The 26010-nt window shown below is 41.0% G+C and overlaps 1 protein-coding gene across 2 annotated transcripts in view; it reads left to right on the top strand.

The window, feature by feature from the left end:
- Positions 1-12451: 12451 nt before the first annotated feature.
- The window catches only part of EFCAB2 (EF-hand calcium binding domain 2), a 29709-nt gene continuing 16150 nt past the window's right edge, over positions 12452-26010 (top strand). For both annotated transcript variants that reach the window (XM_039697907.1, XM_039697909.1), the window contains exon 1: positions 12452-12681. In XM_039697907.1, coding sequence (XP_039553841.1) covers positions 12672-12681 — 10 coding nt within the window. In that variant the 5' untranslated portion in view covers positions 12452-12671. The remainder of the gene's footprint in view (positions 12682-26010) is intronic.

Raw genomic sequence — 26010 nt, 5'->3', positions numbered from 1 at the left:
TTCTCTGAAGCTGGTCTCATCACAAAAGCCAACATTTTTTTTTTAACTCCATAGTAACTAACTCTAGCCATCCCTGTCCAAGTTCTTAGGCTTAACAAGATGAGTTTCTACCTAATGTCATGGTTTTGCAAACAGCAATAAATCAGAAGAAAGTTTTAAGTCCATTGTTTATTTGAAGGACACTTATTATGAGGAAATATTTCTGGTAATATTTCCTTTTGTTCCTTTGTACTTCTCACTTGCTGATTTATAGCTTTCCCTATATTCTTCATCCATTTGTATGTATCTCAAATGCTTTCATATGCTTGAAATACTTTATCATAATGATGCAGAACTTTGCTGGAACATTGAGAAATCTGGCTTTAACCTGACCTGCGCTGGCAGCGGATCGCAGCTTGCAGCAGCCCACATGAAATGAGCTGAAAATCTCCGTCTGCTTCCAAGTGAACGAGGGCTGCTTTGGAGAACTCTACCCCAGATAACCCCCAAACTGACAGCCTGGGAAGGAAGTGAATGAGCATGGGTGCTGAGTCACTTTTCACTTTCTTTCCCGTGAACAGGTAACAAATCCACAGAAACCCATTTGGATACTCAGCAGAAAAACTTGTGAAAATACCCCTCCTTCTCTCATGCCTTCCTCCTCCTCTCCTCAACACACAAACTGTTACTGGTGTGATGGGGGACCGCACTGGAAGCTTGCACTTTTGGGCCCAGGGACAGAGCACTTCCCTTTGCAAGACAGCTAAATGAAGCCCTGCAGGAGCCGAGAGCTGGTATGCACTCATCACCCACAGTCAGCAGTGCTTGGGGCCCCATCTGCTCGGGAATAAGCACCTGGAGACCAAAGGTACCTCTGAGCCAAGGCTGGAAGAAGTCTGCAGCCTGACAAAAGAAAGGGAAGCATTTGGTTGGGATGGGTACAATGGCTTTACTGGGAGTCTGTGGCTTTCAGTCAGAGGGCAGGAGGGAAGAGAGTGAAGTGCAGGAGCAACAGCAGCCCACCCTGCGTGGGCTGCAGGAGAAGGGCTGGTGGAGCAGCACACACGCACAAGGCTGGGCTCTCAGCTGCCTCATGCTGGGATGCTAAAGTTTTTTTTTCTCTTGGGCAGTATCCAGAACAAGTTTGAATAAAGCAAAGTTTAAAAAAATATTTAGTAAATACCAGTGGTAAACACTGTGCTCTTCTAGAAGGTGTTCTGGATTTTAAGTATTTTTGTTGAAAATTGAAATTTACTTTCCTTCTTTGGTCAAGTTTATTAAACTAACTTATTACTTTTTCCTTCTGAAATTACTTCAGAGATTCTGTTAATTCTAGAGCATATGTAAACTGAGAAAACTCCTTAGAAGCAAGAAAAGAAAATTTATGAAACAGTGTTCTAATTAGCAATAAGGTTGCTTATTGCAGGGTACGAGGGTCTATTAAAACCCTAAGAGCCTCTTTTTCAAAATTAAAAGATTTAAAGCTGGGTAACAGTATGTTGGTTTTCCCCTTTCTGCCCTTTAGGTCTGTTTGGAACCACATTTGTAAGGATAAAGAAGTATTTTTTTTTCAGTACTTTTAACGTCTGATGTTTTATCTGAATTGGAAATTGCATTTCATTCCTGTCTTCTTTCTTTTCCCCCAGTCTGTACTGTGGCTGCATCTGCTGAAACTGGGGGTGTAAGAGAGGGAGAAGTGTGATTTACACTGGTGGAGCTTACTGCTGAACTCACTGGTGTTGTGTGAGGTAAAGCTAAGCATATGTATTTGCCTTATAATTGGGGTGGAGTATGAGTATATACCTCAAGACTGGGATTTTTCCATTAACTATCTATATGGAGTTTTACTTTCATTTTTTCATTTTTCCCTGATGCTTCTGTTTCAAGTATTTGATTGTGGTTTTTTTCACTTCTGTTCTTCATTTTTGTTCTATTTTTAAATCTTCTCATTTAGGTTTCGTTCTGATTCTTCCAACAGTAATACCTCACATATCTTTTTCTTCCCAGTGCATATTTCCATCAGTTTTTCTCAACAGATAGCACGTATCCTCTCTTCAGCTTCCAGAAATTAGCACTTTTATTCTTGATTTCCAAGTGACAATATAAGTGATTAATTCTGTGCAATTATTTGTGATCACAAAGTTGACTAAAAAAAGGGCTCTTACAAGCTAGATTTGTCTTTGAAACTTTATGCTTAATATAAACCCAGCTCTTATCTGCTGCAATCCACCAGGCTATTGAAAGATGTGGGGAGAAAAGGATTTGATAATGGTTCTCTTAAAAACAAAAGATATCCTTCCTACCACTGAATTGCTGCTAATGGCACTGGCCCCTTCAAAACCAGCCACACCTTATGCAGATAAGATGCCAGGCCAGGAGCTTTATGTGATCTGTGAATTTCTGGAGGTCCCCCCACCTCCAACTCCTTTCTAACTCTGATATTAGTGAAGATTGTCCCTACTGAGAAAATACATGGGTATTTATTTCTTTCGAAGTCTCAAATCAGACATTCTCCTCTGTGTTTCTCATTTCTCAAATCTATAGGGAAACCAGTAGCTCTAGGCTGATAATTTTATGCATTTATATTTTATGTCAATGAATATAGGTTGGAAAATGATAAAAACAGAGCTCTGAAAATCAGCTTCTTGCTTCTACTACCGAATGCAAGTAATTCACAAAGACAAAAAACCTCTTTTAGTCCTTTCTGGGACTGTGCTGTATTTACTGAGGAGCTCTTCAGTCACTCTGGGAATGGGACTTCTGAAAATATACTAAAAAATTGGCTGCTAGAGTTGTTTAGGAGAACAAGAGGTTCTCAGACTTCTGAAATTTTAGATTAGAAGGATCATGTGTATCTCCATGGCTACCAGATCAGTTCATGAGCATCCTGGCAGATTTCTGGTAGCCATTTTGGAAAGTCTCATAGATAAACTGCTTAATGAAAATACTACTGTGGCCATGCAGGCTTGCTGGGGAGGCCAAGAGAGGCTGGACCAAATCTGTGGTCCCTTCCAACCTTAACCACTCTGAAGGCTGCAAATATTTGACTATGAGTTAGAAGGGAGAACATGCTACTGCACCACCTTGTTATTTGATCCTGTTAGACTTGCTGGTGTCAGGGCTAGAGATCAACAGTGTGGTCAGTTTGGTGTCTTGGGATCTGGTGATCCCAGGTCTGCTCGGCCTCTAGCATGCAGGTATTTTGCTATGGGAGGAGAAAAAGTGGTGGTGCCACTGAAAGGAAGGCTTCAATATTGTGTCTGCTTCCAGAAGCATCTTTGGATGTTTAAAGAGGCACACAGGACACAAAAAGAGAACCTCTTCAGAAGGCTCAGCACTTGGGTATGTCATCTGTACCTTCAACGCATCTTGGGTGCTCCAAGATGCACATGAAAGACAAACTACTTGCAAAGAGGACGGGGAGAGAGAAACAAATACTATCTTGAAGATATCCTAAAATACGCAACACTGATACTCAGCCTACAAGCAACAGATACACGATACAACACTTTTCAGGTGGGGCATACTGAGCTCTTGGAGGCTGGTTCTTAAGCTGGTGAACAACTGCACGTGAACATTCACTTACATGTCTTGGTCTTTGAAAAATTTGGGTTAAAATACTCATCAGGCTCCCTGCTGAGGTCTAGTAACAGAGTAACATACTTATTAATTTCAGTGGCAGACTGTCTCTAGTTTAGCTACAGTGGTTTAAGACTTTACTGTCCCAGCAGCTCCACTGTTTGATAAGTGACAAAATAGGATGTGTGACCACTCTCTGGGCCACAGCTATAAATTTAAATTATTAAATATGCTGTGCTGTGTTGAACAGCCAAGGTGAGAGGAAAGGAGGTGGAAGGAGACATACCAGGACATCCACACCCACCGTTACTGGGTTCTTGCATTACAGAGTGAGAGATGTGAGCTGGTAGTGGAAGGTAAGGTCACTAAGAGACATTATTGCCTCAAACCACTGCAGCAAGATTTGGTCTTCAGGCTTCCAGAATGTGTGATTTAGTTAAAAACTGGACTCTGTCTGGCTGAGTTAATCTGAACTGACAATAACTCCAGCTTTCAAGGTGTTACTGATATATACAGCAATGCCAATAAACACTGTTGTATCATGCAAGTATATATAAACCAGATAAAAACTGTGCTCTGTTTTAATATATATTTCAATAAGCAATTAGAAAAACAATCATTATCTTGCACTGTAAGTGGTACCACTTTTAGGTTCATTTCCATAGCCATGCTGTTCCCTAGGGTAAATCATGGTGCTAATGAAATGGAACTGGGAAGAGTTTACCTATCTAGGGTTTACAGATCCAGAGTTTCAGATGGATTATTAAACTTCTATTTCCACTTTGGAAAGTTCAATTAACAGGTAAAACCTATGTATATATTAAGTAGTCCATTTTTACTATCCTGTGTAGTCTTAGATATGACTTCCTTAAGTGAGCAGGTCATTGATCACAGCCTTCCTATGCTTTAAATCTTTATATGTTGGAATAATCTTACTCACTGACCTGTGTGTGATCAGTGTGTCTGAAAAACAACTGTCTCATCGGCAACCATGGCTTGAGCAGCTGTTGCTCCCTACACTACACTGTGGGTGTCTTTATGTAGCTATTTGGCAAATGTGAGCTCGCCTCGCAGAGTAATAACCCCTTAGTACTTTGTGGCCAATTTGTATCTCCTGGGTTATTTTTCAGGTTGTCATTTCACTGGTGTGGTTCATTGCACAGTTACATAAATTCTTAAGTGATATGGCTCTGGATGTCCAAACCAAAGACAATTTACATGGCTTTATCAGGACTCTTAGGTGCCTCTTCCTGTTAAGTTACCTTTATTTGCAGCTATCTGCGGTGTCTATTAGAACCAGTTTAGCAGGTTGCACTTTTCTCTGCTCCTTAGGGCTCTGCATGTGATAACTGCTTGTCTTTTAGTCCCCCAAGGCTAATGTCCTTACCATGTTTTCCTTTGCAAACACTCCCTTCTACCTTGTTGCTCTCACCTAGCCATTTCACTCCAACAATCCAAATGAGGTAACATAATAAAGCTGCAGTTATTTTGAAAATTATGAGCAGTGCACTCTGTTGAAGTGATGCAGTTTCTTTTCAGAGCTGAAAAAGGGATTATATATCCCAACAACACCACAGTGGTGTTGTTTTGGGGTTTTTTATCCTCTCAGCTCTGTCAGCTAGTCTAATAAATGATGATGTTTCTTTTTCCAAGACCTGCTTTTGCTTCCTTGTTGCACCTTTACGTGAATGGAGCATGACTGGAAGATAGTTCAGCAGCCATCTGAGTTGGGAAAAGCAAGGCCAGTGATGGAACACAGACCTCTTCCTGGAGGATTGCACCGAAAGTGTCAGGCTGCTCCTCGGTGGCAGGTCTGTGTTTCCTCAGCCCCTGTCAGCTGTTCTTACACTCTCTGCCACACAGTCCAGCTCACAACCTAACCACAACCACAAAAAAAAGTATTTTCTAGCTGAATCAGTTTTCTCCTCAGATCCTTTTATGGCTGTTCCTTGGGTCATGGCAGAGAAGGTGATACAAAAGGAGGTGATGCCTTTGCTTGTCCTGGCACAGTGACACAAAAGACTCATCAATCCAAAGTACTTGTTATTGCTCTTAGTTTGAGTTGCTGTGTCTAAATGGTGCAGTAGACAAACACTTCCTATTTCTAGATTTATGCCATATCTAAATAGTTGCACTGGCAAAATTTACAAGTGGAGGAGTGGTTTTGATAGCTTATTTTCTCAGCTCCCTAGAATGAAGAATACAGCAAAATGTCAACTCTTTCTGGTAAAATTGGCTGAACTTCAGCATTTGACAGTCTAACAGGCTATTGTGGTATGAATATTTTACATTTCTAGCCAACATGCAAAGTCTCTGAGCACAGATTAGATTTTCATTAATACAGCTATATATCTTGCCACAGTGCATCAAAGTTCCCTATCCCTCATGGGGGAATCAAATAGTAGTTCAATTTCTTTCTTATTCTGAAGGTATAGAAAATATTTTCTGGGCTGTGTCTTAGTTCTGTTTCTTTTTTCCCCTCTTAAATAGCAAAGTATATTTTTATTTCAAAGCAACTTTCATTTTACAATAGTAAGTCTGTGTAGGAAGTCTGGAAGACATACCCTGTGCAGTATCTCTAGTTAGATCAGAGTTCACTTTATTTAAACATGGAAATACATTTGATATCTGCAAAGTTAAAGCTTATATTTAAGTAATAAATGAAATTCATGAACCTGGAAAAACAAGCTAGCCATGCAATTATTCTTTTGAATAAAAAAACACTGAGATGGATGAGAATTAAGGTGGTGCTTATGCTATTACACTATGCTTAATCCTGTGTCATTTGTATTAGTGGAGATGAATAAATTGTGAATTAAGATCAGTTCCCCACACCTTAACTTTATTCCCACTGAAATTCTGAAGTTAACTTGAGCAGGTAGTGGGGTCAGACTTGTAAAGTAAAATCCTGAGCATGGTAATGGGACTTGTTATGGATGATTTTCTTCCTTACTATCCTACTGTAGATTTAAAAGGATAGTGTTACATCAGTTATCCAAACATTATCTTCACAAGCAGATGGTCTAATTTTTTATTCTTTAATAAATGAAGATTTGCATTCTGAAGAAAGTAGAATAATCAGAAGTGCTTAGATTTTCTATACCCAGGTCCATTTTGGTTTTGATTATTACTAACTTATTGAATACAGCACCATTTTCATGCCCAAATAATCTTGACAGGTGATAGAAAAGGAAGTAGTTGTGCTACTCATGAGCTAGGAAGATTTTTCTAAGTATTAAAAAGTACTATTTCATGCCTCAACTGATTAAGGGCCATATATGGTCATTCAGATGAATAACCTTTAGTTCCTTCTCTCATTCCAAGGTTAACTACTTCTGCGTCGTGGTTGACATCTTTGTAAAATGCACTTTGGGCTTATTTATCTCTGCTATGGCCTTTATACTCTTAAATTACATGTTATGATATAGCAAACAACAAAGTAAGAGCTTTTTTTTAAAGGTTAGTACCACAATATTGGTAACATGAATATAATTCCATTATTCAACAGTCCCATTCAATTACAATATTGTCCAAATGTCAGTCTGAAACCTTGAATTTGTGTTTTCCTCACAAATCACTATTTTTAAATAGCTTCTGGATAACCACATTATCAGGGGGGGTCTCCCTTAAATATTAAATAATTACCAAGTAATCTTTTGCATTTTCTAAGTTCAGCAAAATGAACCTTCTGGGACATGTCAAAACCTGTCTCTTTGAGTATCCTTTCTTCTAATGAGGCCTAAAGCAGGTGCTTAGTAGAGAACCACATAAATGACTACCTTAAATACTCTGTCTCTCAACCTCCTACAAATGGTTTGTGATTCAAAGACCTCCTGAGCTAGGGATGTCATAAAGTAATTCCATGTCTTCAGTACCATTCACAGGTTTTTCTTCTTTTCTTTGTAAGTGTGAAAAGTCAATGATTTGACAGTATGTTATTGGGATTTTTTTTGGCATGGTATTAAAACATGGAAAGAACTTTCTCAGAAGAACAGAGAAGTGAAGAATGGAGTTTTAACAGCATTGATGTTCCCAACGTCATTGCTTTTGCTTCTTGCAAGAGCAATTCCAGTGGCATTGTCTCAGTACTCCAGAAGTCCCTCATTTCCAAATTTCAGGCTGCTGGCTGACATATTCTAGGTTCCAGAGGAAGGTCTTGGAGATGGAATGTGTTCATCTGAGGAAGCAGGCTCTCTTTGCCCTTTTCCAAGGGGCTCTTGAGCTTGGCTTGGCTTTCAGTGGCGAGCCCCTGCTGCCTGTGGAGCACGGGGAGAAGTACTCATGGCAACCCATGTTGCTAGGCAGATGGATGATTGTGTTTTGTTCCTGCTACCGTGTTCTGGGGGATCCTGGCTTCACTTCCAGATATAATTAATGGTAATAAAGTCTGAAGGTTAAAATATATGGATCTCTAGGGCCATTTCTGTGCCTGGGTGGGATGGGGAACAGTATCCTGGCACTTACACATAAAAGAAAGAGCTTTTTTCTGCTGTAGCTCTTTAGGCATAGTCCCAGAGGCCGAGCACTGCCAGCAGCTCCTTGACATTGAAGAATATTACTGCAGTAAAGAAATGCTTCTTTTTTCCTAGCAACTAATTTTTAATGTATGTTCAGTCACTTTTCCTCAAATGCAGCTTTGTTGAAGCTGAACAGGAAGAGCTAAAGATCTATAGGACAGTAGCTGTACATGAGCAGTAAGAGATATTTGCCAGGACAGTTCCAAAGCCATCCCATGGACTGAAAGGGGTTTGAGATGCTGCTATTATCAGCAGCCTTCAAACTTGATAGTCCCCCTTTCTGCCTTCAGTGTTTTACTTATGGACTCAGACAGCCACTGAGCTTTTTCCCTCCAAAAGAACATCTCACCCTTCCTGCCTTCCCCTCTATTTCTTCCTCTTCTAATTGCAAGGTCCAATTTACTGGATGTGCTGATTGAGATGCTTGTCAGATCCTTTTCTGGTTTTCTTAATAGGGCAGAACACTACTCACTTTTTGATGGATTGTATTTTTACTACCTCTGTGACTCATATTTGCTCTCAGTGAATGGCAGAGCCAGCACAAGGTAGAAGGAAGATATGCAGCCAGCAGGAGGGAAGGAAGGACAAGGCTTGGATCTTCCCCTTTCAGCACTGGTGAACTCCATATGTGTCAAGGAATCATATGCTGACATTTTATTTAAGAGGTCAGATTTTGGGCTTCTAGGTTTATTATTTATATAAAAAGTAAAGCAAATTATGCCATTTTATGCACTTTTATGTATAATTTATGTACTTTTTGCTGTTCTGTAGGTGAGAACAGGAAGAATTTTTTTTTGAAAGAAAGAAAAATTATGTCAGATAAGGTTAATACAAATATACCAGTAGCCTGGAAGAGGTCAGTGGTAGAGGAAATAACGGAGGGCATGCCTGTATGTTTTTTTCTGCCCACTCTGTTAGGCTTCTCTTCATCTACTCTGAGCATAGGATCAAAGCCTGCAGTTACAAAGAGAACAAGCCAGAGGAGAAGCTGTCTTCCCCTCCTACACATGAAGGAACGAGGTAGCTGCTCTCAAGTGTAATTTACCTAAATTCTGTAGGGAAAGATACATTATAGGCAAGGAATGACAGTCTTTTTCTCATTTTTATCTGGTTACTGTGTAACATTTGGTGAACAGCTAATGTTTAGATAATACCCTGTTTTGAAGAATCTGTTTCTGAGTCACTAAAATCAGCTGCTGATCCCAGAGGAAGAGTGGAATGAAGGTACACTTGGGTCATTCATGTCACATTGGTGGAAAAGGGTACAGTGACATAGAAATGCCTGCTGAACAGCACAGCTGTACCCCTTTCATTGCAGAGGAGCTACAGGTAAGAGTCCTGACACAAAATCACAGTTATCCACCTACTTTCTCTGTGAAGGACAAATGAATAGGCTTCTTTGTGCCTTCAGTTATATCGTCCCCAAGGACCCACAGAGGGAGTTCTACAGTGAAGGTCTTTGGCAAATGTTTTTGGAGTAAAGATGTGTTGAGATGCTTGCAGCCCTGAAGCCATGGGGCGACACAGCTTTGTAGCTTTTTGTTATTATATAGTTCCTTGAACTTCTCTCTTTTACATCACTTCTCCCAGTTTAGACCTGTTTTTTATTGCTGAATAACATTTCTGAATATGTGCATGGAAAATATGCAAAATGTGTGATAGGACCCTGATAGCTGAGAGGAATGTATGTGATGAAATTAGGAGTGGAGGTAAGGGAACCTTATGTCTATGAGACTTCAGTGGATTCACGCTTTATATCAATGATGCTGGATTCTTTTATAATTTTCCTGAGATATCTTCTGACATTTTTAAGATGAAAAATCACAATTTTAAAAGGGTATGTTCTCTTCAGAGGAGCTCTGTAAAGATCTTGCATGCAGCAGCTGATATTTCAAGCTGTTGAATTAGTAGTTCTGGGTTTCCTTTTGTACTTGTCTGTGCCAAAATGTGATTAGTTGTTTCAGCCCACTCATATCCTTGGTTTGAGGTATCTGTGCATTAAGTTAAAAGGGAAACAGCTATATGGTTCAGGTCCATATATCAGGTATTTGATCTGCCTTATAACTGTTAGCATTTTTTTCCCTACACAGATTTTTCAAGATACTTTGCCAGGAAATTTTAAAGCAGAGTTCTCATTTTGAAGTACTTTCTCATTCAGTATTTTGTTCTGCTCCTGGAGACAGGCAAGACATTGAAGGCTGATGTGTTAGGAATTGGGAGAATAAGGACGCTTGGCTGCAAACTACTGGAAGCAAAAGCAAACTCCAAGCTAGAGCGGACAATGCAAATGAAGCACTTTGATTTACAGTAATTGTCCTGAGTGGAAGCGCAACAGCACAGGCAGGACAGTGCAAAATGCTGTGTGCTGAAATTTGTATGAGCTCTGAGTCAGTGAAGATTCTGTAGCTAGGCTAAAGTTATCAAACTTAACAAGTTCGATATGAACATCCAGGATTTGAGCAAGGCCTTTATACACTCACAACAACACCTTCCCCAAGGAGCTATTTTAGCAGCTCACGAGGGCCAGAGGCAGTAGATGTGGTGGTGTAAATGACATGTCATAGCTGTGGTACACTTCACGATGTCCCCTTTCTTCATCAGCATTTACACACTGCTTTTCTTACCACCCCTCTTGGAGGAAACAAAGATTAGTGCCCGTCAGTGAGGAAGGGGTTTTGAGGAAAGCCAAGTGCAAGCCCTGGAGAAATTGCTGGGAAGATGTTAGAGGTGGATGCCCAAGTGGAGTTACTGTCATACCATGCCACAGTTGCAGTGACTCACATCCATTCAAAATCTACTATGAACACGCACTAATCTCAATAAATAAGCACAATATGCAATACTTGTATTTATTTTAAAACTGAGAGTTGTTTATATTTTGGGCATGGATTTGTCATGAAAACCCAAATGACTAGAACAGGATTTTATTAAGGTTTTTGAGGGATATCTAGTAAATACTTTGAATTAGTGTAGCATTTGTAGAAGAGCTGTAAGTGTCCTGTGATGAATGACCTGGAAAATAATGGCACAGTATTCAAGAACATGAAATTCTACATTTGTTTAGGGGAGGGAAGAGATAAGAGAGGTCCATCCTTGCCAAAACAATGTATTTTGCACTTTTCTCCATCTTCAAACCTGTGCCTGACCCACCACCATAGACCTACAATCAGGAAAGACAAGTTATCTCTGTGGAGGTGTTAAGGGAATAAGAAATAGGACCCCTGTACGGCTGAAAGATAAAGGGTTTTTCCTTCTGCTGCTGCATCCTCTAAATTCATCGACCATGCTATTCTCACCAAAATTTCTGTTAGGAATTTGAGAGAAAACAAATCTGTACTCTTGCAGTCAGACATGTAGTTTGAAATATTTAGTTACTTTAATAAACTGTTCCAAGTCAGTAGATAACCTTTCAGAGGGATCAGCTTTGTTAGAGAGCATAATCAGCTGTTTTCCCAACAGAATAAAAATGTATTCTCTTGGGTATCTATTATACCCTCTTTACTCTGAGCCATGTTCAATAAAAAAAGCAAAAATAAGTGGCTAAAAGGCAAATAGCAAATGTTAAAATGTTATAAAAAAGTATTTTTAATTTTTTTTATTTTTTTAAATCAAAGAAGCCTTGTTTGTGCTCCATGTGTTATTTTTTAAATTTTAGATTTCCATGAATACTGAGAAGAACATCATTAACTGTTTGTTCAAGCGGTGGAATTGAGTGTGTGAGGAAGAGTCATCCACGCGGGCTTTGCAAAACTGAACATCTGATAAACAAGCACCTCCTGTAGTAGGACAAGGTTTTAGCTCTAGCAATTTAATTAATATTTATTTTCTAGGAATATTTCTATGCATCTTGCCAGTATATTATTATTTGTACGGGCCGGGGGCCGGGCGCCACCGAGTGAGGCCCGCCCGCCTCAGGCCTCGGGCGGAGCGAGGGGCGGCGGCGGCGCGGGGAGCCTTGGCCGGGGCTGGGCCCGGGGGAGCGCAGGGACACGCACCGGGGGACACACACTGGTTTCCTCTGGGGCGCAGAGACAGGACCCGAGGGAATGGCCTGAGGTTGTGTCAGAGCAGGTTTAGGTTGTGTATCAGAAGGTGCTTCACCCGGATAGTGCCTGGGCACTGGAAGGTTGCATCTTGCCAGTATATTATTATTTGTATTTTTTTTATACTTTTCACAGTTGTTTTAGAGTCAGAAGAACCAGGCATTGCAAGCCTGTCTGCTAAAACTCACAGCTAAATTTAAACCACACAGTTTTATTTAATATCACTAAGACAGAATATTTTAGCTGTTTTGGCGTGATGGCATTTAGAATAAAATGTTCTTTCACTTTCTAAAGCTCAGACAGATGGAAATCTCCACAACTACTGGGGAAAGATGTATCTTAAAGAAAATTTGAGTCCTTTGCAGCGGCAGGTCGAAGGGGTTCACTCGATCGCTGCCTGGAAGGGCGGTGGGCTGCAGCGGGGGCCGTGCAAGGGGCTCGGACACGCTGTCACCTCCTCAGCCCGGCGGGCAGCGACGCCCGACACCCGGCGGTGTGAGGACAGGGCCCGAGCAGGCCCGCGTCGCCATGGCGACAGCGCGGCGCTGCGGCCATGGCGGAGGGTAAGGCCGGGGCCGGGGCCGGGGCCGGGGCTCCCCGCCCGGGGCCAGGTTTAGGTTGTGTATCAGAAGGTGCTTCACCCGGATAGTGCCTGGGCACTGGAACAGCTGCCCAGGGCAGTGGTCACAGCAGCAGCCTGACAGAGCTCAGGAAGTGCTTGGACAGTGCTCTGGTGTGATACTGTGCAGGGCCAGCAGTTGGACTCAATGATCCTTGTCGTCCCTTCCTGCCCAGCTCATTCTGTGATTTTAGATATGTATGTGTATCTATCTGTTGGTGCACATTGTGCATGGATGTGTGTGTGAAGGTACATGTGTATGAAAGCACACACACGTGCATATTTACACAAACAGAAATGCACCCCCTGACTTGCCGTCCCATTCACGGGATGCCACCCCAGCTGCCTGCTGGTGCTGCTGGCAGCCTTATGGCAGAGCTGCTGCCGCACAGGCTGTGCCCAGGCTGGATGGTGACAAGGCCAACCCCCTTGTCATGGCGTGGCAGGGCAGCTGGGGTGGCTGAACCGGCTGCTGGCTGATTGTGGCCCCTCGGAGTAATTTCTGGATGCATCGGGCTGTCTCTGTCAGAAAAAAAGTAATCTGTGCTGCTGATAGCACCATGGCTTATTTTTAGAGGCCACTGTGTTCTACTTTATGGAGTGTTGCCAGATATTCTATTTTATAGGCTAGAGGTAATTTCTTCTTCCAGGATATTCAAGTATCATTTCAAGGAACACATATTTTCTGTAAAGCCCACAATATTATGACTTCTGAAATCCATCCTTTCTGTAACTAAACTTGTGTATGTTGCAATAGTTTGCAAAGTCTGAACATTGTAATTGAAACATAAAATCAATTGAAATAATTATTTAATATTTTTTATGAAACAATGTATGCTGCAGAAAAGTCTTGTCTAAGTGGTTGCTGTGGATGGTGCTAAATGACTAATTTGATTTTTGTAGAAGTGTTTCTAGCTGCACTTTGCAACATAGATATCTTGAAGAAATTAAACAGTAAAACATGTAGCTTCCTTGAGGACTGCTCTTAAAGTGTTTTATTTTTTTATATTGGTTTTAATTTTTGTTTAGTCTTGTAGAAGCCTATCTTTTGCATCTTTCTAGTAGTGCAAATGAAGCTGAGGCACAGTACTAGCAGAGGTGGATAGAAATGATAGGATAATAGCCTAGAAGACTACTGAGCCATCTGAGATAAGGGAAGTAGTATTGTGAAGCCTGGCTCCATATATTTTGGGTACCCATATGAATAATATTGAGATTTTGTGCTGTTTTGTCAAGCCATGGCCAGAAACTCTTGGAGAAGGAAGGTCATGGGTGTTTGTTCGATTAAAGACTTTGAAAGCCTTTTTTTTGTAGTTTCAAAATGAGAATGCTTTGTAAGAAGTTTAATTATTGTATTACTAAAGACAGACTCTGTTGGGGTTTTTTTTATGCTTCATGTTTTTTAACATCCTGTAAAACAGTATTCCCAGAAGAGCATCAGATGTAGTCTTCTAGAGGAGAATTGTAGTGTCATCCTAAATGGCCTTGACCCATAAACTCTGTCCCTGGACTGACCAGTGGATCATGGGAAGTGGCATACCGGACTTTAGTTTCTTATCTGTAGGATGAGGACAATAACTCCTGTCACTCGGACAGTAACTTCTGTCACTCAGGGGAGTCCCAGCCTGCTATTAGTCAAACCAGTTGTTTATTGCCTTCTGAAGGTGCCTCATTGCTGCAAACACGGCAGAGGACAGCTAATAGTCAGTGTCTCATTAACAGAAGCAATCCCTTAGGATTAAGTCACTTGCACCACTTCAGAGTTGCTATTAGCCTTCCTGCTGCTAGCAGTTAGAGGGTTAATTAGGATTCTCCCATTCTGGATTCACACATCGATTGTGCTTTCCTCCAGCAAGTACTGCACATCTACACAAGCTGCAGGTTTAACTTTATTATGCTTCAAAGTAATACCATTAGTTGTATTGTCAAATAATTAGTCCTTAGGGTATTCCTCTCGGTGCTTTGCAGAACTGCAATTCCACCAGCTTTCCTGGAAAGGTTTCCCTTAGGTCCCATTATTTCCAAGTTCAGTCTTCTTCGAAGTTGAAATGCCTGCTTAAATGTTTTACAGATATACATGATGAACACAAGAAAAAACAGTGAGAGGCCAAATCCTGCTACCTCTTGTACATATTACTTACATGAGTATTACCCTCTAGCTTATGCAAATGTTGCAAATAAAATCTTGTATGTGCATAAGTGTTAGGGGACAATGCCCATACACATGCAGTGTGTAGCTGCATGTTTTATGTCTGAATTTATATCCCTACATTTGTGCTTTCAACTATGTTGAATGTTTTTTCTTCACACCCATCTGATTACGCTAGAATATTTGTTTAATCTTTCACTTTTGTGCATTTGTCCCTATCTTCTGTCCTATCATTCTGTTACATTCCCCTTTTCTGCTACTTAATTCAGTCTGTCTGTTCTTCCATTTGCTCTCAGATACTGTCTTTGTAATTTGACATAACATGCCAGATTTTCTAAGTTTTAATACCTCTGATCTCAATACTGATGTTGCTAGAACCTGAAAGTAAAATGTCAGACTGGTAGTGCCTCAAGTACAACTAGACTGAAGACAAATTATTCTCCATCTGGGATTTAAGAAATCACATGAAAATACATAAAGAGAAAGTGCTTCAGTTCTCCTGTATCATTATGGAAATGTTATGTAATTTATCAGCATTAGAGTTTTTCAAAGACCATATTCTTTGTGCCAGATAGTGCATATTTAAAATGCCATTAATAAGTCATGAATTTTAATCCAAAGGGACGTATATTGAATAGTCTGAGCTACTGCTTCACCCATGTACACCTGTGTGGAACCAAATACCTGGTTGTGGATAACAGGTGTCTCCAGAAAGCTGCTTGATTCTGCTGTGAAGACCTACGGAGAGTAACTGTTCAGCAACGATGGTTTTCTCTGGTAAATGGTTAGTAGTTGTTCTGGGTTGCAATTTGTAATCACAAAACCTCTGCGCACCACAGATGAAGACACGCCGTCATGTGGCTCTTGGGAAAGAGTTTTCACTCCTATTTTAGGATGTGAATACACTAACAGTGTGTTCAGTCGTACAAACATGTCTGCTCTTTGCTTGCCCCAGTTTGCTGCCTGGCATGCTGGTGAAATCAGAGATTCTGGAGGTTACATTTGGGGAGAGCTAGTTATGCCTTCAACTACTACCCTCTTTCAAAGAAGCAGAGTTATGCCTGTACCACCTGCCCTGATGAATCTTCTTGTGCCTGGAAGAAGGATCTAAACCTTCCTGTCCACATCACCTCATCTGGGTTTGCCTGCCTTTTGTATTGCTAGAGATACTGAAAATGTGCTATCACTGCTCATTCTGTTTTAATGGTTTGAGTCAAAGCTGAGAGAGCCTTGTAGCTGCTGTGAGCACGGTAGGCAGTCATAACCATTAATTCTGCTTGGAGCACTCTTAATTAACATGAAAGTTTCAAACCTGACACAGAAAAGCACTTAAGCTGTGCACGACTTTGGGGAATCCCACTGAAAGGGATGATGCGCGTGATATTGAAGCATCTGAGTTCTTTTAAGAACTTCTTATACTGAGGATTTTAAAATGTACTTTTGAGAGTTTCACAAATGAGCACCAGCATTTGAAAGGTACAAAAACTCTGAATTAAACACAATAAACCTTCAGGCTAAAGTAGTCCATCAGACAAATTATCTCTAGTTTAAAAAGTGGCAGTGTTTAATTTATGGGGAAAAAATACTAAATTAGTATGAGCTGTTAAAAATAAGTAGCTTTCATAGGGTTCAACCAAGAAGTATTTCAGCTCTAGAAGAAAATCTGAATATATGAGATTGCTTAGGAAATCAGTGTGCAATTTTATCACAGTGGGATTTATAGATGAACACTTTGAATATTTTTATATCCTCTTGTTGACATTGCTGTGAGAAATTACATGAGAAGAAAAGTTTATAGTCTTTATTAGACTGTAATGCAGTTTAAAATGCACCCTGACATTAATCTGATTTATGTTTTAATATTTATACTTATTTGAGAATGAAACAAAAAATAAACTATGTCAATCTCCCATTGTAGGTCTGAACCTGTTGGCTATACTCCCACAGCAGAAATTGATCTCAAATGGATGTAGAATAGGTAATTGCAGATTGACAGGTTTCTTGTTTCCATGGTGCATAAAATGGCAGAAATTTTTCAATTTGGCTCTACTTCTAGCTGATGTAGTGCATAAAAAATTGGATGGTGTGCAAAGAAAGGCTTTAAACTTTTTTGTCTTTTCAACAATGCCAACCAGTGAGCTTGAGAACTCCCACAAATTAGCTTTCCAACAATAGTTAACGTGTTATTAAGAATTTCCATGTCTACATACTAATTACCCTGAGATCTGAGGGATAGGGAGGTTTTTTTCAGCTTAGCAGTACCTGTATTTTATGGGAACAGATACTGCTTTGTTGCTATTGGCAATAAAATGTGTTGGGCAAAAGATTGTGGAAATAAAATGGTGTTTTGGATAACAGAAATGTGACATGAACCTGTTGTCACAGCCAGTGTTTAGCCCCCAGCTGGGAGGTGGCCATGCAGACAGGGGTGTTGGTCACACCATTGCTCTGCCCTGACCAAATCCTGCCATGGGGTCCAGCTGTGCTGCTGCTTTCTGCCTTGAAAGCCTTCTTCTGGCTGAGCTAGGGGAAGAAGCTTAAAATAGCTCCTACACATGTGAGGCATCCTGAGGGAAGCAGCAGCTGCAGCAGTGATGTCCCAGCTCAACCTGTGCAGAGGTGGGCCTTGTTCTCAGCATGGCAGTGCCATGGGAAGGGAATGGGACAGTCAGACAGACAGACAGGGCATGGAGTGCTGCAAGGTGGTCAGAGAAGTGGCGCTTGCAGGTGCCCAGTGGGAAGGTAAAAGCTATCAGCACAGGGAGGGGCTGGAGGTCCCAAACCAACTGCAGGACTGCGTGCTACCTGGTGGGTCTCAGCAATATTTTTATAAATGGCCTTAAATTGTCAATGCCCATCTTTAATAAAATACAGACTCCCAACTTTTTGGAAATGTATTGTCTTTGCTGTTCAGTGTTGCTGTTCAAGGTGTGGGGAGGATGGGACAGCCTCATGAATGTGAGATTGGAAAGGATTTTCTTGAATCCAGCCTAGGGTTGTGTAGAGTCATAACCTTTAAAAGCTTTCCAAGCACCATCTTAAAAATGGTAAGGATTATTGTGTCACTCATGTAAGCTCACAGGAGGCTCTGGACTGGTATTGCTGATGGTCAGGAAAATTAGAAATGAATTCTGAAGTTCATTTTTAAACAGCTTGTGTACTTCTTTTCCAAGTTTGCTAACTTTTTCCTTTAGCTTAGCCTGCCTGAAATGATGAATGCCAGAAGTGTCTTATTCCCCATTGATGTTAAATGTATATGTCAGTTGTCAGCTGAAATGCTGTTCAAATTCAGAATATTACTCTTAGGTAAACAGAAAGAAAATTGGAGGTTTGTATTCATTCATGGTATGTAAAGAAAGTGATTTAGCACTGTAAGCGATACTTTCAAGGCAGCGCCTTAAAACCCAAGCAGCTGCAGCAGCAAACCCCTGAAATTCTTTGCCATTTTGTTTCAATCTAACAGTCTTCCGTTGCTTGGGCAAAGACAGAGCACTGCAGATAGAATTGCAACCAGTCTAGAAACTATTTTTTAAAAATCCATTCAAGGCACCAAATTGAAGGGTTTCTGATATATTACATAATAACAGCCTGTATTAAGTCATACTTAAACCCCTCATTCTGCCATTATGTTGCAGATTCAAAAGAAGAACATTTACATACTGCTCTGTTCTAGCAGCAGTACTGTGGTACTGCAGTTAAACTTCATAATGTCTAATGTTTGAAATAAATTATTTTTCAGAGTGCTCATATCCAGTTGATTCTGGTGCCTGATTCTGGACCACTTGAGCAATCAGTGTGCAGAGGCAGTTCAGGAGGAATATTCAATTTACGAGACGTTTGCTGCTGTCACACATGCAATCCAGTGTGCATTGTCAGTGACAAGTGACATGGTGCCCTGTTGAGACTGTCCCACATCCTTGGCAGAGTGAGCTGCTTTTGTGGGTCCCACAGCTGCATGTGTATTGCTGCATTTTGGTGAAACTTGGTCTGGTGCATGTGTGGGTGTCAGAGCTGTCTCTGCAGCTCTGCCATCTGCTCGCGGGGCCAGCACTGTGGAGAGGGCAGGAGAAATGGAGGCAGATGCCAGATGCCTCCTGCGACCGCACAGCCCAGCAGCAGACCTGCCTTCTGCTGGTGCCACAGCCTCTGGAAGCTGTTCTTTTTCAGCTGCAGCTGGAGATACAGCAAGACTCAGCATCACCAGGAGAGCTATATATCCTCACAGGGTAGGTTGCTGTTGGGAATGAAAGAGGATGTAAGTATGGGCTAGACTTAGTTCTTTCATTATATCCCAGGTGTGGCTGATATGAGGGATATAGAACAAATTGCAATGAGATTACTGGTTTTGCCAGCTCTGAGCTGCCACAAGAGTGCTGGCTGGTGCAACTGCTAGAGTTGTGATTTCAGGGACATGTGAGGCATTCCTAATGGAGATTTATGCTGAGTTTATCTCTGCCTTGTGAAAAGGGACACTGCATGCAGCTGGTATTGATTTTAAAAAAGTATCACTGTTACTCTTTGAAACCTAACTAATGTCAAGCACTGACATTTCTTTCACTTCACTGAAGGAAAGATAACATAATGAAGTATAAGATAATCATTGCATATTACCTATGCGTCACAGGTGTGCATAAAGCAATCCAGATCTATGCATAGATTGGACTTCCTTGCTCCTTTTGGATGACCGGTGGCACATCTCCACACCATCTGCTCCATGTCTCTTCAAGAGTAGGTCTTTTGTATTAAAGGGATTTCCCCCATCATTCTGCAAGTTAGAGTGACAAAGCATGTTGTTTCACTGCCCTCAGTGTTAGCTGCATGCAATAGCAAGTTTTGGCAACTTGTCTGTGGACACCAGGTAGCAGGAGAGCTTTGCTATTAGAGCTGGAGCTGTGCAAATGACTCCAGGTTTTGTGAAGTCAGACTTAGCCACTAGTTGACTAGCTGCAAAATGAGGCTGTGCTTTGCTGGCTGAAATTCAGGTCATAATTGAGACCAATTAGATCCAATTTGGATACATGCTTCTTCTTAAGAGTCCTTATTGCCTGCTGCTACCAAAGTAAAAATCTGCATCAGTTGTGAGGCCTGTGAAACAAGCACTGTGGCTGTGGCTGACTGCTTGGGAAGACAGGCAGGGCCAGGTCCTGAGAGCTGCAGTGGAACATTTCATGCTATTCCTCTGTTGTTGCTTAAAAAATGTTACAGCTACTTCTGGCATAAAATGTATGACAGCTTATCAAATGAAAATGTGTGTTGCTGTAATCCATGAGTCAGTAGCTTTTTCTGTCCTGTAACTTTCCCATCCCAGGGTCTTGAGGCCCATGTCATCAAACTTCCTTCCAAGAAGAGCAAAAAGGCTAAATGGGCTTGAGGAAAAAAGAATCTGTTTCAACATTTGACCAAATACCAGGGTGGAAAAAGAAGAAACTGGTTTTTCTGCAAGATCTCTGCAACAACAGATGCAGAAAGTGTGGGCAAGCAGACTTGTGTGAAATCTGTAAAGAGAGAAATCCCCAGCGCAAGGGTAGGTGCTGTTGTATTATAAAAGGTTCTCAGGAGGACTGCCAAGTGCTTCTGCTGTAAGTAATGATGACTCCAGATTCATTCAAGCTCTAAGAGATTATCCCTAATTTTTATTTGAGGTTTGAGCTTACACAGAGCAGCCACTACACGCATTCCTTCTATTTCCCAGCGTTATGTATTCTCCAGAGGGTATAGACAATAAGATGTATGTTATAGATGTTATAGCTCACAGCATGACCCTGCACTATTTACAACAGGGTTGAGGTGACAGTGGGTCAGGACACAGGGAATAAGGTGCTTAAGAAGATCAGGTCAGAGCATTAGCTCTCACTGTTGAGCATTTCAGAGCTCAGAAAGATTTTGTACTCATGGTGATAAAATCTTTAAGCTGTAGCTACAGGGAAAGGTGCAAGACTGAGCTATGAGCTATGAAGTGACACAGCAAGGTGCCTGTCACTGGGCACGAGCTGTGGTACCCCCAGCAAGGGACCATGGGGGATGACAGGAAGACCTCAGGACTGCAGCACCATGGAGCAGGAGCAGAGCAACAGTAAATTGGAGCTGGAGAAGGGCTGGGTATTTTCTTGTGCACTTCCTTGCTACTTAAAGGAGGTAATCACAATAATCTCCCTGCGCAGTGCCATCCTGGCTGGTCAAAACAGAGAGCAGAGAACCTGCCTGTGCAGCTGCATGTGTGGGAATCCAGCTTGCATTGCATTTTCTGATGGAAAGGTTTCTGCCCACTATCACCAGCAAGGTAGTGGATGATGACTTCCACAGGAACATTTTCCTTGCAGATGTAAAAGGAATACTCTAGAATGGCTTAAAAATTACTTATTAGAAAATGTGTCAGAATGTATTGCAATTTTAACTGCCAGTGGGCCAACTTTTCTGATTTTTTTTTCCCTGGACATGCTGGTAAGTCCAGAACACTTAATCAGCAGGAGAATCTGGAGCTGTAGCTAAGTTCTGGCCCCAGCCTACACACTTTAAATACCTGGGCTAGTCCATCTCAGCTAGGTGCTGCAATGGGCCACTGCCTGGGCTTGTGGCAGCTAAGGAATCCCCTCCGGAGTCTGTCTCATCTTAGTTGCATTGAGCTGGAACATGATGCATGCTGCATCCCAGATACATGGTCATACCAATAAGCCACCCACTGCACCTCCACTTCTCCTCTTTGGCAGATGTGGGTCAAATCACAAATTCATTCTGTGAAGTGCAAGTAGGGACTCCTTCCATATCATCCTACCAAACAAACAAACAAACAAACAAACCATATCATCCTACCAAACAAACAAACAAAACAAAACAAAAAAAAAAAAGCCAAAACATCAGGGCATATTTTGTTGATTTTTTCCTGGGATACATGAGGTGCATAGATTGGTATATACCTGTGGTGCATCACTCAGACTAGCTGCCTACAGGGGAATGATTTTTTCCCATAGGGTAGTTCCCGGGCTGCGTAGATTGAGCTTGCCCTCACCAACAAGATGCTCAGGAACTCTTTGAGCAGCAGGAAGAAAGGATTTTCTTCCCCTTGCCTGTAGGGTAGGCACATGAAGAGAGCCAAAGATACAGAAAATTATGGTTTGTTGGTCCTCTCCAATATACAGACAATTTTGTTTTGGAGCAAGCATCTCTTGAGGAATTTGCAGAGGTATCAAGGTGGCCCTCGTATTTTGCCCTTTGTCATTCTCATAGGCAAATGCATTACCTGTAGAAAGCCCAGGCAGTGGTTGGAGTACCACTGGGGCTTCATGCTGACATACTTTGTCATCTGCATCCCCTGATTTCAAGAAAGACAGAATTGAGAAATGCAGGCTGAGGACAGAGGAAGCAAACAAGATCCTGGTCAGGATGTGGGAGTCAAGTTTAATAGAGCAGCTGCTGAAGGTGTTATATCATAATGACTCAGGGCAGACAGGTATGAATGATCAAGGACTGAGGCTGCAGAGTGATCTCTGTGAACTGCTATGGGCCCAGTCTGCCCAGACCAGGGAAAATAATGGCATCTTGCAGGAGCAGCCAGAAATTACATAATTAAAGTGGGCTTGATAACCAACAAGAACATGTACCATGAGGGAAAGAAATATTTTTCTTGATGATTAACAGTCGTGTCTGATTCAGAAGGGAGAGCAGTAGACGGGATTGTCCATGACTCCAGCATCTTTGGGGAGAGATAACTGGGACAAGAACTTTGTCAATGGTGGATATTCCCTTTCAAATCAGTGACATTTTAGTATGAACTGTGTTTAGAGGTAGTGTGAACTATGGGTTTAAACACCTTTGGAAATTCTAGGTGATGGAAGGCTGTCTATGGCCTCTGTCCCTGCCTGATGTGGCATTCTTCATGTCCTCTTTTGTTCTGTGTTACAATGTCAAGTAGTTTAAGAATTTTTTGAGCAACTAGAAGCTTGACTGCTTATCAAAGCAGCAATAGTTTCTACACTTTGTTTCTCAGCAGTTAAATGAGTTGTTAATTGCCCCACTAATTTTGTTTTGGTTCCCACATGTATTGAAACATCTGAATCTGTTGTAGACTAGAATGCCATGGCATTTAAAATGTCATCTGCTGAATAGTCAAAACTCAGGATAATATTCAGAATATCTTGTTTCATTAGGTAAAAAGTTAATGGCAACTTGTAACTTCATTAGTTGCTGCCAACTGACTAGCACAAACTAGATATATTTTACAAATTGATGTATTATTACATTTTTAAATTTCATGGTTGAAATGCACAGTTGCTTTATAATGCTTTAATGAATTTGTCTACTTCTAAAGGAAGTAAAGATAGTTCCATTGTGCTTGATTTGAACTCTTAATTTTTTTATTGCTATCAGAATTCTATAAAATAATTTCATTTTTGTAGCCAAAACTGGAGTCAAGATAGTGCTTTCTTTTTGCATCACTATTTTGCCCACGTTATAATTATCTTATGTAAAGGAAAAATTATCTTATGAAAGGAATTATTGTGTTTAATATTTTTCTCTCCGAATATGAAGTAGGTTTTGCAGTTAATTTTTTCCACAGCCTTCATCAAACTGACAGCCTGTATTTTAATATCAGACATCAAATTATTTACCTGATTTTTTTAAAAAGTCTATTTGCTGTTGGAGGTTTTTTTTTTATGGTTGTTCACACTAGGTGTCATGGGGCTGTGCAAAGATCATTCTGATTGCTCCACTCTGAAGGCTCTGTTCTGTCTATCTGTTTTTAAATGTAGTCCCTTTATTTTTTTCTCTGTTAAGTTTTCCATAAAGCAGTTACTGTGGTGGAAACAAGCAGGTAACTTTTCAGCTCTCACTTGTACTGCCATTGGGGGAAGAGGTGTAACAACAGTGTGAGGTGATCCTCTTGGTCCAAGGTTGCTCGCATTCACAGTGATGGGTGTGGAGTTTGGTTTTGTTGATTCACACTGGTCATGGGCTTTGCTTCTCATGTGGGTACCTCATGGTGTGTGCTGTGACAAACATAAGCAATGGGGAGCAATGACCTGGCTAGTTCTCAACAATTCTGAAAGACATGAAAGAAAAAGCTTTTGCTGTTCTTGAGATTTTATTTTTGCTCCTTTAGGAATGCTTGAAAGTGACCTCCATGTAAACCAGTTAAGCTTTTTTTTTTTTCTTTTTCCACACAGACTAATATTCAGATTGTCTGAGTGTAATCTGTGATAACATGGGATGCTTCCTATGTAGGAGAGAAAGCATTATCCCTCTCCTGAGTCCGCAGGCTGTAGCTTGCATCCCAAGCTGGACAGGTGTTACAGCCAGTGAAGACACCAGCTTGGTCAATTCTTGGGAACTGACGTATATGACATTTCACAAAGATGTGCATATTATCTCTTCACATTACTGAATGTCTAAACTCAGGTGACACATTTCCTGTTGCTGCTATCAATACTTTGCATCAATCTGTTTTCTTTAGATTGCTGTTCAGGAATAGGTTTACCCCTTATTTGGAGGAATGAAGCTCCATAAACCTCTTGTTTTTCCTCAAAATCTTCTTGATACGTCTTTTTAGAATGCAGACTCTTCAATGATAACATTTCTTAATTACTTATTTATGTATCACAAGACACAGTGAAACAACATTGTGTATTCTGCAAGCTTGCATCTTAATCCTATTATTCCTTTCTTTTCTGATTCCTAATATATTAATATCATGCATGCTACTGCAGGTACAGAGTAGAGAAGACAATATTTCTCTTACCTCAATATTTTTAGAGCATGGCATACAATTGCTGGTTCAGCATGTTGGGCTGACTGTACATTTTGCTTCCTCTGAGAAGGAATTGAGAAGGTCACTAGAAAAAACTTAACACATGCCTTTTCCTCTACAGAGCAGAAGGATCTTGCCAATAAGTAAGTGGCCTCAGAATGGTTTTCTCCATGTTCCTGTTCCTCAGTGATTTCCTTAAAATAGCATTAGTTAAATGCTGTAAGGTTTTCTTCTTTGGGGTGGGGCAAGATTCCGGAGTTATTTTTGTGTCAGCCAAGGTCCCCACACTTCATATGAATTCAACCCAAATGTTTATGGCAGCAAGGTGATATCATCAACAAGAGTTCATGTTATGAGACCACGCTGGCTTTCCCTTTTTATTCTGGAGACACAATGCCTTGATAAAACTGATGAGCTTATTTGAGAATGTTTGAGAATTTACCTCTACAGGTGATTTTGAGTATTGTGACAGCTTTTGAATATCTTGACCTAGGTGATGGTTCAATGACAACTTGGTTAAAAGCCTGATTAGATCTCATAAGAGCTCACTGATAACCTCCCCAGAGTTTGCATTGTGAAATCTCTTACTGTTTTTATTCTTTATATTTGAGCAAATATACACTGTACCTTTCTTCTCATTAGAACTACTGTCAGATTTGGAAGTGTTTGTTTGTTTGTTGTTTCTGTTACTCCCCCCCCACCGCCCAAATTCTTATGCCCCTGTTTCCATTTGTAGTTTTGGGAAGGATTCTGGGAGAGGTCATGTGAAACAACGTCTGCAAACATTAAAGGCAAATCTATTTTAGTTTTTAATTTGTCTCTTTCATCCTAAAAGCATGCCAAGAGTGGTCATAGGAGCCTTATGGAAGTGTTGGAGTAGAGTGGAGAGAGTGGTTAAAAACAATAAATTGCATCTGTGAGCAGAAATAGAATGCTGACAGAAGTTGAGTGCAGATTGCAGTGGATTTAAAGATGCATATTTTTTCATGTGGATGCCTGCACAGTCACATCCTCTCCATTACCTTCTTAAAAATGTTCCTTTTTCTTCATGGCAGTCTTCGTATCTTATTCCCAGTTCAGCTGACAGGACCAAGGTTGCTGCCTACTTTTTTGGTTGAAATAATGGCTAGTGGAAAAGAGAAGGAATGGTGCTGGAGTATAAAGTCACTGATAAGATTTTGTACTTCCAGCTGGTAAGCCCTAGTTACTGGATGGGGAAATCTACAAAAGAGCTGTTGATAACAGCACTTTAAATAACACTGGAATAGCAACATGTAAATGACTCTCAAACTGTCAAACTGAGTTGGGGTCGCCTGGTTGGGTCCCTTGTCCCTTCAGACTGACAGGTTCCACAAGGCAGCCCCACATGAGAAAGGGCTCCT

The sequence above is a fragment of the Passer montanus genome, unplaced genomic scaffold (assembly GCF_014805655.1).
Source record: "Passer montanus isolate IOZ18808 unplaced genomic scaffold, ASM1480565v1 scaffold12, whole genome shotgun sequence".
Classification (NCBI taxonomy): Eukaryota; Metazoa; Chordata; class Aves; order Passeriformes; family Passeridae; genus Passer; species Passer montanus.
The sequence above is the reverse complement of the archived record's forward strand: the minus strand, read 5'-3'. Positions and strand labels throughout refer to the sequence as shown.